Source organism: Fistularia commersonii, chromosome 22 (genome assembly GCF_037954325.1).
Source record: "Fistularia commersonii isolate RoL2024-O1a breed Wild chromosome 22, RoL_Fcom_v1.0, whole genome shotgun sequence".
NCBI lineage: Eukaryota > Metazoa > Chordata > Actinopteri > Syngnathiformes > Fistulariidae > Fistularia > Fistularia commersonii.
The window spans coordinates 4,090,001-4,106,233 of NC_141305.1; the positions used below are offsets into that span (position 1 = coordinate 4,090,001).

The 16,233-nt window shown below is 42.7% G+C and overlaps 1 protein-coding gene across 1 annotated transcript in view; it reads left to right on the plus strand.

Moving 5' to 3' along the window:
• Positions 1-14,671, plus strand: part of cabp7a (calcium binding protein 7a) — a 26,494-nt gene extending 11,823 nt beyond the window's left edge. The window contains exons 2-5 of the mRNA XM_086169255.1: positions 5,749-5,892; positions 6,058-6,170; positions 7,816-7,978; positions 10,894-14,671. Of these exons, the coding sequence (XP_086025381.1) occupies positions 5,749-5,892; positions 6,058-6,170; positions 7,816-7,978; positions 10,894-11,024 (551 nt within the window). The 3' untranslated portion in view covers positions 11,025-14,671. The remainder of the gene's footprint in view (positions 1-5,748; positions 5,893-6,057; positions 6,171-7,815; positions 7,979-10,893) is intronic.
• Positions 14,672-16,233: the final 1,562 nt, after the last annotated feature.

Sequence of the window (16,233 nt, forward strand, 5' to 3'; positions counted from 1 at the left end):
TACGTATATATATACATACATATATATATACACACACACATGTATATATATACATATATACATGTATGTATATATATATATATACATGTATTTGTGTGTATATATACATATGTAGATATATATAAACACACACAATTCCCAGAGGAGTCCTCCAAGGGACCAATAAAGTTCCTATACACATATATATGTATAAACACTCATATATACACATATATATATACACATATATACATATGTGTGTGTGTGTGTGTGTGTATATATATATATATATATATATGTGTGTATATAAAATAATCATCTATATATATTTTTTTCTTTTTAACTTGTGTATTTTGTGTACAGATATTTTATATCCTTCACAGTCTGTGCATACATTTTTCTCTATGTTATTGTCCATAATATTCACTATATATATATGTATATATATACGTACGTACATTTTTAATTCATATTTTGATAATGAATCGGCTCATTTCAGCCTTTGCTAACTCTCTCTCTCCCTCTCTATGTATATATAATGTATTTGTATACATATATTTGAATAATACTGTTGACTATGCTTTGTTTTTCATTGTTCTTTCTAACGTCAACATAACCCGGCCATGAACGCCCCCCCGCCGTCCCGTCCCGTCTCCTTCACCTCTCCGCCGTGGGGGTTTCGCCGGATCTTTTGAAGAAGCGGCAACCAAACGCTCGTCATCAAAGCAAATCCCAGCAGCTCGCTGCAAAAACCCCCTCCGTCTTCCCCCCGCAGGGACGCCCCAGAGTCCAGCTGCTTGATGCGTCAGCAGCTTCCAACTTTAAAAGAAATATAAATAAATAAATCAAGATGCAAACCCCCCCCTCCCTGCTCAAAAAAAAATAAAAAAAAACAAAAAGAAAGTCCAAACATAATGGAATCTGACAGTTGGTGCGATTTAATTGGGCCCGGCGCGGGAAACTACTAGCCAATAGGAAGTTTTAAAAATCTGACCTTGGAGAAATGCCAAGGTTGAGCGCAGCTTGGAGAATTCCTACATTTTACCCTTAAAAATCCCCAAAATCCGGGTGCTTTTTTTTAAGGACAAGGATGCAAACCTCCCCGAGGGCTTCAGCCACAGGCGTCGACGGGTTCCCCTGTCACCATGGCGACGAAACAAAAAAAATAAACGGACGTGCCCAGAATATGCAATATTAAAATAAAGATAAAATGACATAGCGGATGTTCCATCGCATTGGCATACTGGTGTTACTACTTGGTAATAAACTTGTTACTACATTGTAATAAATGTAGTGATAAATACATAGTGATACATGCATCAAACATTTTCTCGCTTTTGGACAATTTCAACTCCACGACTTCTGAGATGCAATTTCCTCAAGCCGGCGCCCACATACGGCAGGAGTGACAGACCCTCCGTCCTCGATCCATTTGTTGAACCCAAAATACGAATATTAATTAAGTAAATTGGCGTGATAAGATCCCGGCCGTTCTGGCGGGATTTGGCTCGGCCCGGCCTCGGATTTACATCCGTTTGTTTCGGAAGCCGGGCGACCGTTAAATGTTCTCGGATCGGAGCGACTCACCCGGGCAATCTGTGCTTTCTTTGAATTTTTTAATTTTTTTTTAGGACTCAACAGTCCGGGGAATAACAGGGGGAATAAATAATATTTCCTTCTGGAGATGTTGGAGAAAAATATGTGATTAAATGAGAATTAAAAGAAAAATTACATGTTGCATGATACATGTTATACAAATGTAATGGTAACAAAGTCATCATTTGACACAAAAAAGCTCATTATCAGAATCTGGGGTGAATTAATAAAATATATTGGAGAAGGATTTGCCTATAACAAGAAGCTTTTGCGCTTTAGTGATTTATTAGACCACCACTCCCCCTCGTAAAATCCAGAACTGAGGTTTGAAAAATAAACCGAAATGTAAGGGAATTTTTAAAAAAGGTAGAAGTAGATAAAGTGGACAAAATAAAGGATGAAAACAGATGAAAGATGCTTTTAATAACACAACAAGCGGAAATGAATACAATGCAATTTCAGCTGAATGCTAAATTTATGTTATAAGCAGTCTGGCTGGGGAGGACTCTGAATGTGTGTGTGTGAGAGAGTCTGTGTGTGTGTGTGTGTGTGTGTGTGTGTGTGTGTGTGTGTGTGTGTGTGTGTGTGTGTGTCACATCTGAAACCCACCCACGCGTGTTTTTCCGAAGTGTCTTTTGACTTTGCCAGAAACTAACCAGGCTTTATTTCATTAACTGCCATGTTGGGTTTCTTTAGTTTTTTTTTGTCTCATAAAAAAAAACACACACACACACACACACACACACACACACACACACACACACACACACACACACACACACATACGCACACATACGCACACACACACGCTTGGAGAGCCTGTTCACCTTGGCCTCGGATCAATAAATAAAGCTTTCGGAGGAGATAGACTATTTGCTAAAATTGTTTTGGCACCTCATTTAAGAGTGTTTGCTTCCTGCAACGTGGCGATATGTGTGTGTTTGCGCGTGTGTGTGTGTGTATGCGTGTGTGTTTTTCCTCGCCTCTCATCGGCTGCCTGCTGGTACCGGGACCTCAGGTGGATGCCCGGGTATTTATTTATTTTTTTTGTTATTGTACAAACAATGTGATCACACCGGAGGACGTAAAGGGAGAGAGAACACACACCTGCAGGCTCCGGAAAAATATCACATCTGGGAGAGAAAAATAAAATTGTCTTTGAATTTGCGGATTGGTTCTGTGTACTCGATTACTATCCGTGGGAGTCGGGCGCCACGCAGAATGTCAGGATGCATTTTACGCAATATTTCCTAGTCGGAGATTTTTTTCTTTTGTTCATTCATTTATTGATTATTATTATTATTATTATTATTGTTATATTCATCTACAGGGGTCACGGGGTCGCTGGATTCCGTCCGCGCTGTCTTTTGGCGACGGCTTCCGACGACTTCCTCTCAAACCGATTTCCCTAAAACCTAATTTATAAAACATTTATTACATAATGTAAAACCGATGGCTTTTTTTTTTTTTTTTTTAAGATTTCAAAACAAAACGGCGGATTAGAGAGAGATTACCCGCGTGGTACGAGACGGCGCCGGGATTTGCTCCGGCGGCCGATCCAATGCGTGTGTGTGACGGCAGGATGTGACACGTCCCGGATCACGGGTGATTTGCTGAAACGGCTGCATTTAGATGACGGTAATTAAATTAAGACCAAACAAAAACGGCCTTTGAATGCTAATTATCCGTTCACTATCTGTGCAATTATTGTATTTTTTAAATGGATTTTTTTTACTGCATCACATTCTGCTAAGTGCCTATTAATCACCAGTTTGATTATTGCAATTTTTACATTTTTTTTCTTAATTATTTGCTCACATTCAGGTAATGACCGGGTTATTACCAGTGAAATATTTATTTATCTTTTTAATTTTATTTATATACTTTATCACATTCTGCTAATTGTCTGATGATCACCAGTTTGATTATTGCATTTTCATTTTTTTTCCCATTTAATTGCACCCATTCTGGTAATGACCTGGTTATTACCAGTGAAATATTCATTTTTTTAAATTTTATTTTTATACGCCACCACATTCTGCTAATTGTCTGATGATGAACAGTTTGAAATATTGCATTTTCAATTTTTTTTTCCTCATTAAATTTTTGTTTTTGCCTTTTAATAACCAGTTTAATTTTCGCAATTTTTACGTTTTTTTCTTGCTCACATTCTGGTAATGACCATATTTTTATCAGTGAAATAATTATTTTATTTTTTTTCTATTTTATTTTCATACTTCATCACATTCTGCTAATTGTCTGATGATCAACAGTCTGACTATTGCATTTTCAATTTTTTTTTCTCATTTAATTTTTTTGCGCACATTCTGGTAATGACCTGGTTATTAGTAATGCAATAATTCCATTATTTTTTTAAACTTTATTTCTATACTTCATCACATTCTGCTAATTATCTGATGATCACCAGCCTGATTAATTTTTTTCTAATTTAATTGCACATATTCTGGTCATGACCTGGTTTCCACCGGTGGAATTGTTACATTGAAAAAAATATTTACTTTAATCACAGAATGCTTATTACCTGATTATTATCTGTTTTTATTCCCCTCATCACATCCTCCTTATTTCCTAGCTATTACAATTTTAACTATTCAATATTTACTCCATCACATTCTGCTAATTGCCATTTTAATAATGTCATTTTTATATAATTAGCCTCACCACATTCTGTTAATTATCTGATTATTAGCAGTCGAATGATTCCATAGAAAACTTTTTTTTTTTTTTGTTTTTAAATTAGCTTAAGAGAGATTGCCGATATAGTGTGGTTCGTGTGTGTGTGTGTGTGTTTCCAGATCGCAGCTGCATTTAGAGGACAGTAATACCAGTGATCAAATTTGGAATTAATAAACTGAACTATTCTGAAAGGACATTTTTTCTGAATGTCAAGATCCCCCCCCCCCCCCCCCCCCCCCGAGTCTGCAGTGGTCTCCCATAGCAACGTATCCGAAAAAGATGTTTTTACTTTCAAACACGTTAAAAGCAGAGGTCTTGCGAGGAGCTGGGGACGTGAAGCAGCGACGGACGCTCACATTACGTTTCCTTTCCTGGGGAGTTAAATATTGGCAACCAAAAAAATTAATGGAAACCTTATCAGGACCTGTTTTATGCAGGAAAATGATAATAAAATAAAAAAAACAAGGATCAGCCTTCATCTATAATTCATCCTCTTTGACTTTGGCGCGTTCCGAATCTTTACTTTGCATCCAGGAAGTGACTGATAAGCAACTCCACCTTCTGGAGGCGTGAAATATTCACAGTTTGGAGTTTTGGGGTCATGAAAATATACATAAATCTAAATTTCTATATTATGGGGGCAGAGAATGCAGCACACCATCTCCCTGTCTGTTAAAAGAATTAGATTTTTTTTTTTTTAATTAAATACATTTTTTTAACTTAAACACATTCCACTAATTAAGTGGTTATTTCCAGTTTTTCTATTTTTATCTTTTTAACTCAATAACTACATAGCGGTAGTTATTGATCAAAAGATAATATAATTAAAATGTAAAATTATACTTAAAATGTTTTAATCTATTACCACCCGATTACAACCATTTCAATCATCACATTTTTTAAAACTAAAATTCTACTAAAACCTGTTTATTACAAGTGTAATTATTGTTTTTTAAATTGTTTTTTAAAAAATAGGAATAACAATGCATTTTATTTGAAGGTGCCGTTCTTGACAATACTAATCACCTGATTATGAAAAGTGACATTTCTTATATATATTTGAACATTTTCTTATTGAAATGAATTCTGCAAATGATCTCATTATTACCAGTTTCATTATTGCATTTTTTTACATTATTATCTCCTTCATCAAATCTGCAAATAACCTTGTTAGTGCGGGTTTGATTATTGTATTATTGCATTATTCATTATTTTTTTTACATTATTTAAAAACTACCACTAAATTCAATCAGTGGTAAAATCTAGTTTATTGCATTATTTGCAATTTTTAAAAATCTGAGTTGGATTGCTTTAATTCTAGTTACCTGTTAGCTGTTTCTAAATGACCTTTAGACACATTCAGACGGTGTTATTTTCTTCCCGTCAGCTTTTCTGCGTCCTTCGGTGCAGAAAATGTGTGTGTGTGTGTGTGTGTGTAGAAGGAGCGCCTCAGCCCGTCCGGTTGTGTCTCAACAGAAATTCGCGAGGCCTTCAAAGTGTTCGACCGTGATGGGAACGGCTTCATCTCCAAGCAGGAGCTGGGGATGGCTATGCGCTCGCTGGGCTACATGCCGAATGAGGTGGAGCTGGAGGTCATCATCCAGAGACTGGACATGGATGGTGAAGCAAACACACACACACACACACACACACACACACACACACACACACACACACACACACACACACACACACACACATTCCACCATAGCTCAGAAAGCACATAAAAAAAAAGTATCCCTCTCTTTGCCGGCGAACCTGAACGTGCTCCGTGTCCCCCTGCAGGCGACGGCCAGGTGGACTTTGAGGAGTTCGTCACGCTCCTGGGCCCGAAGCTGACGGCGGCCGGGTTGCCAGATAAGTTCAACGGGACAGACTTTGACTCGGTTTTCTGGAAGGTGCTTATTACCATGTTATTACAACTTTATTACACTATGAAAACCCTTGTAAGTTAGGCGGGAAGGAAGGTTCTGAGTCAGGCAAATAACGACTGTTTCAAAACTATGTACATTGTAACTGTTGAGTAATCAAAAAAAAAAAATCTATTTCGGATGCTTATGACAAAATCCACGAGTTTATTACATAGTCATACCCTGACGCCGCCACATGCAATAGCTCGGTGTGGCGGAAGTTATTACAAAGCCTTGAAATTGTATGTTTCATAAGACCAAGGATGATTACGTTATTAAAGGAATTGCCATTTTTTCAAGTTTATGTAAGTTGTATGAGTACTGTGTAATTACTGTATAATTACTGTGTAATAACAGGTTTGTTAAAACAAGGGCCCTATTTTTTTTTCCTTTGAGCAGGTGAGGAATGTTTTGATCTCATTCGGTGATTCGTTCAAAGCCTTTATTCTGAGTCGGTCTGATCGCCTCGTCCCCGACCATGCAAATGAAATCCTCAACCGTTCAAAACATGAACGTGAGCATTTAGCCAAGCACACACTACGAGATGTTTCGTCGGATTTAACCCCGGGATTCACGTTCGGGCAGATTTGGTACTAGCCAGTAGTAGTTTGGGCAAGTGGGCGGGGCTAGTGTGGGGCAGGGGGCGGGGCTAGTAGGGACCAGTGGGCAAGGCTAGTTGGCGCAAGGGCGACGGATCCGAATTTACCTCCTTTGCTGTTAATCAAACATGTTCGACCCTTTGAGCCAAAGCGATTTGTGCTGATCTCCAGCCCGATTGCGATCACATGTCACCAACAGCCAATGAAAACAGAGGAAGCAGGACACAGGAAGTAGCATCAGAAGAGCAAGCTGACAGGAATCAGGGGAATAGCAGCAAAACAAAGATGTCAAAGGAAGCCAAACTAGACGACAGTGAGGACGGAGCAGATAGCCGCGCGAACAACAGCCATCTGTTTGTCGGTAACCATGGCGACAGCAGCGTAGCGTGTCCCGAACTTCAATCGATTCAGTCCGAACCCGAGATCCACATTGCTTTTCTAGCATATGTGCGGTCGACAAGGAAAGGTCTCCCGCTGCGCCTTCGTGAAGGCGTAAGGAACCGGAGACATAGCGATACTCTTGAGAAGACCCGAAAGTTTGATTTGTTTTCTGCAGTTCAAATCGAGTTTAAATGCTATATCAGACCGTACATCATTGAGCGAATCAGGCCCTCGGAGGACAAAGACCTTTTTGATTCTCCCAGAGTTCGGTTCCATTTTTCCGTCATTCTAAAAGCCTGTTTTGCCTGAAGATGTCACATAAATTGGAGTGGCTGTCCAGAGAAACCAGCTCCATCAGCGCAGAAGCTGCAAAACGCCGTAATGGAAGCCGTCCGCTCAAACAGACAACCTGCGAAACGCCGGCCGGACGCTCGTAACACCGTTACCGGCCCGTCTGTGGACGAGCCTGACAGGGAGCAACGCCACACGGGGATAAATCCCGTCCTGTTTTGCGCTCGCCGTCCAATTTTGAGCAATCGCCACTTTTAGAAATTGATTTTCCAGATATTGTCGACTCCCTGCTTGATGTGATTGTGTGGCGTTTCCTGTTTGTGCCCTCACGAACACTCGCTTGTCTGTATGTTGATATTCAGATGTGTACCCAGTGCGACATGCAGAAATTGACAGTGGAGGAGCTGAAGAGGCTTCTCTATGACACTTTCTGCGACCACCTCTCCATGAAAGACATCGAGAACATCATCATGACGGAGGAGAATCACATAAAGAACCCGGAGGACTGCCAGGTGGACATAGACAGTAAGGGCCGCCATCTTTTTTGTCCAATGTTTGAGGCTAAATTTCGTTAATCAAATTGTTGGAAGCAAGACAAAGACTTAGAAGTACTCTGGGGCAACATGGTACTACTTCATATAAAATCACAGACAACTCTTGTTTCTGGAACAACTGGAGTTTCTCTTGAAGACGTTCCTCCCGTCATTCAAGAGGCGTCTTCAGTTCCAACAGAACACGAGGAAAAAATTTGGAAGGGTTTTCAATGGGTACATTTCAACACCCTGACCTGTGCAGTCCAGGGAGCGAACACTCGGGACTCAAGGTCGAGATGGTGGGTCCGCTGTCAAATGCAGCCAGGGTTGCGATGAGCTGTATATTGGTGAAACAGAACAACCTCTGCGCAAACCGGTGACCCGACACCTGAGAGCCATCGCTTCAGCTCAGGACTCCACGGTCCACCTACCACTTGAAGGACAAGGGCCACTCCCTTGGGGACAACTATGTCGGCATTCTGGCAAGTGAAGAGACGGATTTCTTTTGTGTCACAAGGTCTAGATACTAGCCTCACCGTGACCTGTTCAGATTCCCACCCCCGGGAGTTTGTATCTTAGTTCCCCAAAAGACATACATCTCCAGTCCACCTGGTTGTCCACGGTCCACCTACCACTTGAAGGACAAGGGCCACTCCCTTGGGGACAACTATGTCGGCACTCTGGCAAGTGAAGGGACGGATTTCTTTTGTGTCACAAGGTCTAAATACTAGCCTCATGGTGACCTGTTCAGATTCCCACTCCCGGGAGTTTGTATCTTAGTTCCCCAAAAGACATATATACATCTGCAGTCCACCTGGTTGTCCACGGTCCACCTACCACTTGAAGGACAAGGGCCACTCCCTTGTGGACAACTATGTCGGCACTCTGGCAAGTGAAGGGACGGATTTCTTTTGTGTCACAAGGTCTAAATACTAGCCTCATGGTGACCTGTTCAGATTCCCACTCCCGGGAGTTTGTATCTTAGTTCCCCAAAAGACATACATCTCCAGTCCACCTGGTTGCTGGTTAACATACCCGACCCTCTTGACATGGACAAGCGTCTGATCCATACCCCAGCAGGCGTGTATGGGAAACTCCCCATGATTTGTGAGAACTGAAGAACCCTCTCAGAAGAGAGGAGGAACGCCAAAAAAAAAAATGTCCAGTTGCCATGACAAGACCTGTCAACGACTAACCAGGACTTGGAGGACTGAGAACCCTCACAGACATATTTCATATACAGTATCAGATTCTATAGTGTTTCCTTTTGTACTTTCTAATCAAACGGTAGCACGTGAGCCTGAGGGTAAAAAGAAAATAGCACCCGTCTCCGTCTTGGCGGGCCAGTCCGAGTCTATATTGAACGCCTGCAAGAGCCTCGCTCGTTCGTCTCTCCTTCGCCTGGAAAACTCTTTTTTTTTCTCCCGCTCTTTATTTTAATGGAAGACGCTGCTCCGAAGGGAAGCGAAAGCCCGGTCGTAAAAAAAAAAAAAAAAAAAAAAGAAAAAGAAAATAAAAAGCGGCGCAGCAGCCGATAGATTTTCAAAAGGAAACACGCAAGGGAAGGAGGAAGAGGGGGCTCCGTCGTCCTTCACACCCCCTCCGTCAGCGCCATCTAAGCCGAAACATACTCATCCAAAGATTTGGACGCCCGTCTCGGAAAAAACAAACGACGGCGGCTTTTCCGGTGCTGGAAGCAACACGAATGAAATATGATTCCAATCAGAATCAGAATACTTTATTGATCCCCTCAGGGGGGAATTGCTTTTCGTTGAAAAGCAGCTCATGATGTAATTTTGTGTATAAGTAGGGGTTGTAAAACATTTAAGACACCGGAAGACAACGGAGGTATCGCACATACGGAGAATTGGACGCAAAATAAAGAGTACGATTCATTTTTTTTTTACTGCGTAAACAATCATTCGATCTTATCATAGCAACGGGACTTAGCCGCTGGGGTTGCTGTTGGTCTGAGCTGAAAGGGTTTGTGACGCTAATGAGCGAGAGGTTGGGCAGTCATTGGTTGGAAGATAGACAACCGCGTTAAACTCATCACGGATGAACCGGGAGCAGTTGGCAGCCGCTCAGCAGCGCCAGGGGAGCATCGGAGATCTTGCTAGACGACACTTCCAGAAGATCAGGAATAAAGGCTCCAAGGGGACGACTGGAACTTCCCAAGCCCCCGCCTCCTTGCTATGTTTAGCACATGGTTGAACGGTACCAATCCAGGATGCAAACTCAGTTTAGCCGCGAGAAAGCGGTACCTTCGTTCCTTAAACGACGCACACATAGCGACGGGTATGTTGACAAAACGACCGCATTCAGCCTAGTTTCTGCAAAACATGACCCCAGCTTGGACCAGCACCCAACCCCAGCAGTTATGGTCTGTTAGAAGCTTCTCTAGAGGACGAAACGTCGTCATGGATGGAAACCGAGTCCGGTTGCCCAAGACCAGAACCTTCACTGTTGCATAGATCTCTTCATCGAACAACCGGTAACTGTTTGGAGTTCTGGAAGGGGGTAGGTGAGCAGGAAAGCTCACGTTCTTTTTTTAGAAAAGTACCTTAATTTGGATTCGTGAACCAATGAGCCACTGTGCTACCCTCGATAAAATCCCTTCAAAAAAAAAAACAAACAGCAGCTGTCTTCTGTGCTCTGTCACCGGTCATGACACGCTCTCTGTTTACGCTTCAGACCAATCTGGACTTTTCGCCGTGTGTGTTTTGACGGGCATCCTATTAGCGCGCCGGTCGCGCGTCAGTCCACCTTACAAAACTTCACATCCGTGTTTCAATCTGTGCCGCGCGCCGGCCGAAATAATCTCATCTCGCGAGCGCTCGGAAATGATTTAACGCTCGAGCGGTATTTCACAATAACACCGGCTCTTCTCCTCGCCCCTCCACGCAGGTTCGAGCCCGACGCAGCAAGTCAAGCAAACCTGCGTGCGCAAGAGCCTGATCTGCGCCTTCGCCATCGCTTTCATCATCAGCGTCATGCTCATCGCGGCCAATCAGGTGCTGCGGAGCGGCATGAAATAGGAACGGGCCGCCGCAGCCTTTAGGCCTCGGCCGCCGCAACGGCTGCCGCGCGGACAACCGGACTGTGGAGATCCAATCTTGAACAACAACAAACAAAAACACACAACAGCTAAGAGCCCCGACGGACCGTGGCGCCGCCGCACGACAGCTCAGCCCTTGACTTCGGCGCGACCGGCGCGACAACTCAACGACGGCGCGGCCTCGCCGGTCGAAGTGAGCCGTGGAAACCGCCGACGACACATATCACTCTTCGTAACGCAACAATTAGTCGTGGTCGTCGCGTCCTGAGGTGTCCGGCACGGCGGCGGCTGTAGAGACACGTGTCGTGACTGTCCTGTGTCGTTTTTCGTCCAGTGTAGCGCAGGGTTATTAGCGAAAAGTGAAGAGAAGTCTGTGAAATGTGTGTGTGCGCGCGTGCGTGTGTGTGTGTGTGTGTGTGTGTGTGTTGGGGGGCTGTCAAGTGTTTTCGTATCAGGTGGACGGTGTTTCATTTAGATCCACGCACAGGTGAGCGGGAGGGAGAGGCGGTTTGTTGGGTGGCGGCGGCGGCGGCGGCGGGAGCGCTCCCAGGACGACGACCACCATCATCTATGCATGACCTGCATGGATTTAAACCGTCGTATTGACGCATTCGTAACTTATCAATGTATTGATCCTTCTGACTGTGTTTCCAGTTTACTCTACTGTGAGCGACACGGCGCGACGTGTCGGCGACCTCCACGCGGATACGACTGCATGACCACGAAGGGCTGCTCTCCTTCACGCTTGTAAGGCATATATTACGTACCAATGTAATATATAGGAATTATATAAGCTGCGGGAAAGTTGCCCCCCCTCGACCCCCCCGTCCCGCCCCAACCGAGACAACACCGACACTCCTGTCGCTCCATCCGCTTAAATAAAACGCGTCCGAAATTACGGCGAGGACGCAAGCGTGCCGGAGCGCATCCCTCTGTCGGTTGTTGTGTGTCCGGACGTGTTGCTATAGAGCAATAAATGTAAGTCAAAAAAAAATTATATTATAAAGAATATATACATATGTGAAGAAAGAGGAATATTTATGAACGTCAACGGACCTATTAACTGTTAAAGTCTTGAAAAGTAGGGAGAAAAACATCTATAGCACTTTTCAATTCATGAGTTCGGCCGTTAGCCGCTTTCGGACAGAAAGGTTCAAAGAACGTGGTTTTTGAAAAACAGTCCAGGAACCAGCCTCCTCCCGGGGAATTGTTTTGTAGTTTTTCACGAGCGGTAATGGAGCACGGTCGGGGTCACGCTCAAAAAAACAAACCACCGACAAGAGGAAGAGGAAGATTGAAAGCGAAGTTGCCGCAGGATTCATTTTTCTGCACAGCGGGAATAATAACCATGCAATACTTAGCTGTGTGAAGAACCCCGTTAGCCGTTAGCTAACGCTGCACATATTTTGGCCAAAATGTCGTTGGAAACCCGTGTCTTGCAGGCCAGAAGGGCTCGGAACTCTTCTTCCATCTCGTCGCAAGAAAACAGCCGACAACTGACGGCGCTAGTTTTATAAAAGGTATTAAATGATAGTGTCTTCGGCACCTTTATCATAAAGACCGCGCCGAAATCGGTTGTCGAAGCTGGGATTCTCTGTCCTTGTTTCCTCCACTGTCCGAATGCACCAACAAATAGTTCAGAGGTCGGCAACCTTTACCAAAGAGCCATTTGGATCACCAGTAAAGAAAACAACCCTTTTGAAATTTAAAATGAATTAACACGGCAATTAAAACGTTTTTTTTTTTGTATTTTTTTCCTTAATGCTATCTATAAACCAAATGTGTTGGGTTTTTTTTTTCACATTTTTACAAATTACATTTCATCATCCAATTCTTGCAGTGATTTTTGCTCAGATCAACCTTCCGCATCGGTTCTGAAACTGTTTTTTTTTTCCTCTCATCTCCGCTTTTGTGCAAAATCTGCGTGTTTATTCTAGAAATTTCTTTCGACATTTGACTTTTTGTTGTTCGCAAGCTTCTCACTACATACGGAGCGCGCTGGTAAACCTGTAGCAAATGAATCTGCCCAGCTAATATTGAACGTTCTCTTTTCTTCTTTCTTTTCTTAGAATTCTCCATAGTTGACCTACTCTGGGTTCGAAAAGAAATCGCACACCAGCAGGTGTCGCCACAAAGTGTCACACGCCTATTTTTTTTTATTTTATTGAATTTTTAAATTTTTATTTAGATGTTAACATTAATCTTCAAATTTAAAACGAAATCTAAAAAAAAAAATGAATGAACTGATATAAAATACATCTTAATTGAATTATTGAGTTATTAAAAAGAGCCGCGGGTCGACGATCCCTGGACGAGTTCCTGAAATGATCCGAGGAACTGCGAAAACTGAAAGTTCCCGCAGTACGAAAGTGGCTAACGGCCCCTGGTGTTCGAGCAGATTCGACACACGATGGTTATCGGAGGCGTCCTCGGGCGCCGCCGCTCGACCGGACGGTCCGAACTGTTGCAATAAAGACGTTAATATCTGTGAAACGCCACGAGACTTCGGGCCGGGGTGCATGCGTTTGGACGACGTGTAAATGTGCATCTGTACATACTCTAAACCCGACTTCAACCAAAGCCTTTTTTTTTCCGGGAGGGGGACGGGGCGGGGTGAAAAACAAGGAGAGATTTAAGGAATAAATCCCACAGCGACTCCAGATAGGAGGCAGGAAAGTTTACTACTCGCAGGTAATTTTTAAAAGTTTTTTTTTTTTTTATTTGGAAAGGAGGGAACTGCTATTAATATTATAAATTATTCACATTCTTATAATTTATTTCTTTTTTTTTTTTATAGCATTGCTCTTGGCAGCTACACCAGGCAGAATAACAGCCAAAACAAACAAAAAAAAATAAATGAAATAAAAATTGAGGGGGTTATCTTATCGCTGAGAGCCAGCCTGGAGATAACCCTTATCCAGACGCTCCCGGGCGATTTGTCAACGTCAACTCCCCGGGGAAAACACACCAAGAAACGAAAAGAGAGGGCGAAGAAAAAAAAAAAAAAAAAAAAAAAAAAAAGGAAAAAGAAAAAGGGGTCTGGTTATTTACCTATTTAATAGCTTTTTTTTTTTTTTTCCATTTTGCACTTTAAGTCGCGCTGCAGCGCACAACAGCTCACCCACCGCCATGATTGTCCATCCATCTCAAGCTGCGTTCGGGGCGTGAAATTTGTCCTTTTTACCGCAGATTTATTTACCTGCTCTCCGAGGAAAACGCGATGGAACGGAACAGATTATCGGCCCGACGACAAACGCACATCGTCTCGTTCTTTTCTTTTACCTTCTCGGGGAGGCGGACGCTTTCGTGGGCAGCGGAGCTAAAATAAACTTTGATTTGTTGCCTTATTCTTTGAGGTATTTTTTTCCGTTATTTATCGTCGGAACAAAGGGTATTTAAACCGCTATTTATTTTCTTCCAAGCGATGAGGAAAAAAAAAGGACAAAAAAAAAAAAAAGTTGTATGAAACTGTTGATAGTCTTCTGGGTGTTCTGTTTTCATCGTGCTGGACTTTGGTACTCGTCTTTAGCTCTTGGATTGACCGTGTGATGTCCGCTCATCGACGCCACCCGATGTTCTCTGTCCGTGGAATGATATTTCATATGAATAAAAATCACGTAGCCGTCTTATTGTGTTATGTGTCCGTGTTTTTTTTCCCTCCACTAACTAGATCCTCAGCCTTGAGGATCATTTTTTTTTTTTTTTTTGCCCCCGCAATCGATTGACACCCTGACGTCTCGGATTGAAATCCTTAAAAGTAATGGGTTTTTCAAGTCCTTGAAAGTCCACAGATCGCTCTATTTCATTTCCAGACGCCCTTTGTTTCGGCCGTTTCCATCCCTGTCTGTCGCGTTCGCCCTTCGACACGAAATAAATCCGTCCCGAGCCGTCGGTCGTCCACCAGGGGGGGAAAATCGACGACACAAACCCGGCGACTCCCCGCAGAGCCTCAGCCCGAGTGAGCGAACGGACTTCTTTAGTTTGACGCAATCTGAAAATTAGCCTCACAATTAGCCAACCTGTTCAGATTCTAACTAGGGTGACTCCCTGGAATTCGTCAAACGACAAACACAAAAGTCATTCATTAACATAACAAACAATGTCAACCTTGACCAACGGCCAGACCAGCAGCGATGTATCCGAAACTCCCTTTCTGAACTGAAGAAGCCTCTGGAATGACAGGAGGAACGTCTCCAAGGAGAGAAAGTCCAGTTGCCATGAAAAAGCTACTACAGCTGATGACCATCATACCTCATCAGTTATTTGTACCGTTGATCGTGCACTCAGAGTTGCATGGGTGCTGGAGTCGATCCCAGCTGTCATTGGGCAAAAGGCGGGGTTGGCCTCGGACTGGTTGCCAGTAAATAGCAGGGGCAGATTTAGAAGCATACAAGTATTGGCCCTCTCACTCTTTGGGCCATTTAGAGTCTCCAATGCACTGGACTGTAGGAGGAAACCAATGCAGATACAGGGAAAACAAGTCAGGGACCTTCTTGCTGTGAGATGGAAGCGCCTACCCCATATATCTTTGTCAAAATCGTCTCGTCTTGGCAACTGGACGGATATTTCATCACTTGAAGACATTTAACCCCTCATTCGAGAGGCTTCTTCCGTTTTAATGGCATGTGGGGAGTTTCCAAATATAGTGTCCAGTTTCCACTATGAGAAGATTCTGATCAAAATTCACCGTGACCTGGATGACTGAGAACCTCCACAGACATACCTCATATATCTTGATATACCATAAATTACAGACTATAGAACGCACATATATACAGGCTGGACCTACTAATTTTTTAAAGAAAAAAGAAAGTGTTCCTAAATAAGCCGCATGAGATATTAACACAGCAAGTTGTTACCCGAAAGATTTTTTTTGAATTAAATAAATGACCGTAACATCTACAGCTTAAAGCACAAAATGGCTGAAGAATTATCGTAAATTCGTGGGAAGAATTATTATAATAAGATAATGATAAGGATGTATATATTAATATAATTATAATATTATAAGAATTATATTATTTATTCCTATTATAAGAATTATAAGAAGAATTACCGTAAATGCGATTTGGTTTGACGAAACAGTTTCATTAGTCCATTGTGTTGGCGGGCGGAAGCTACTGTGATTACCCTTTAAAAATCCATAAATTAGCCGCATCTTTGAAAAACCCACAGTTATCAAAGCTTGT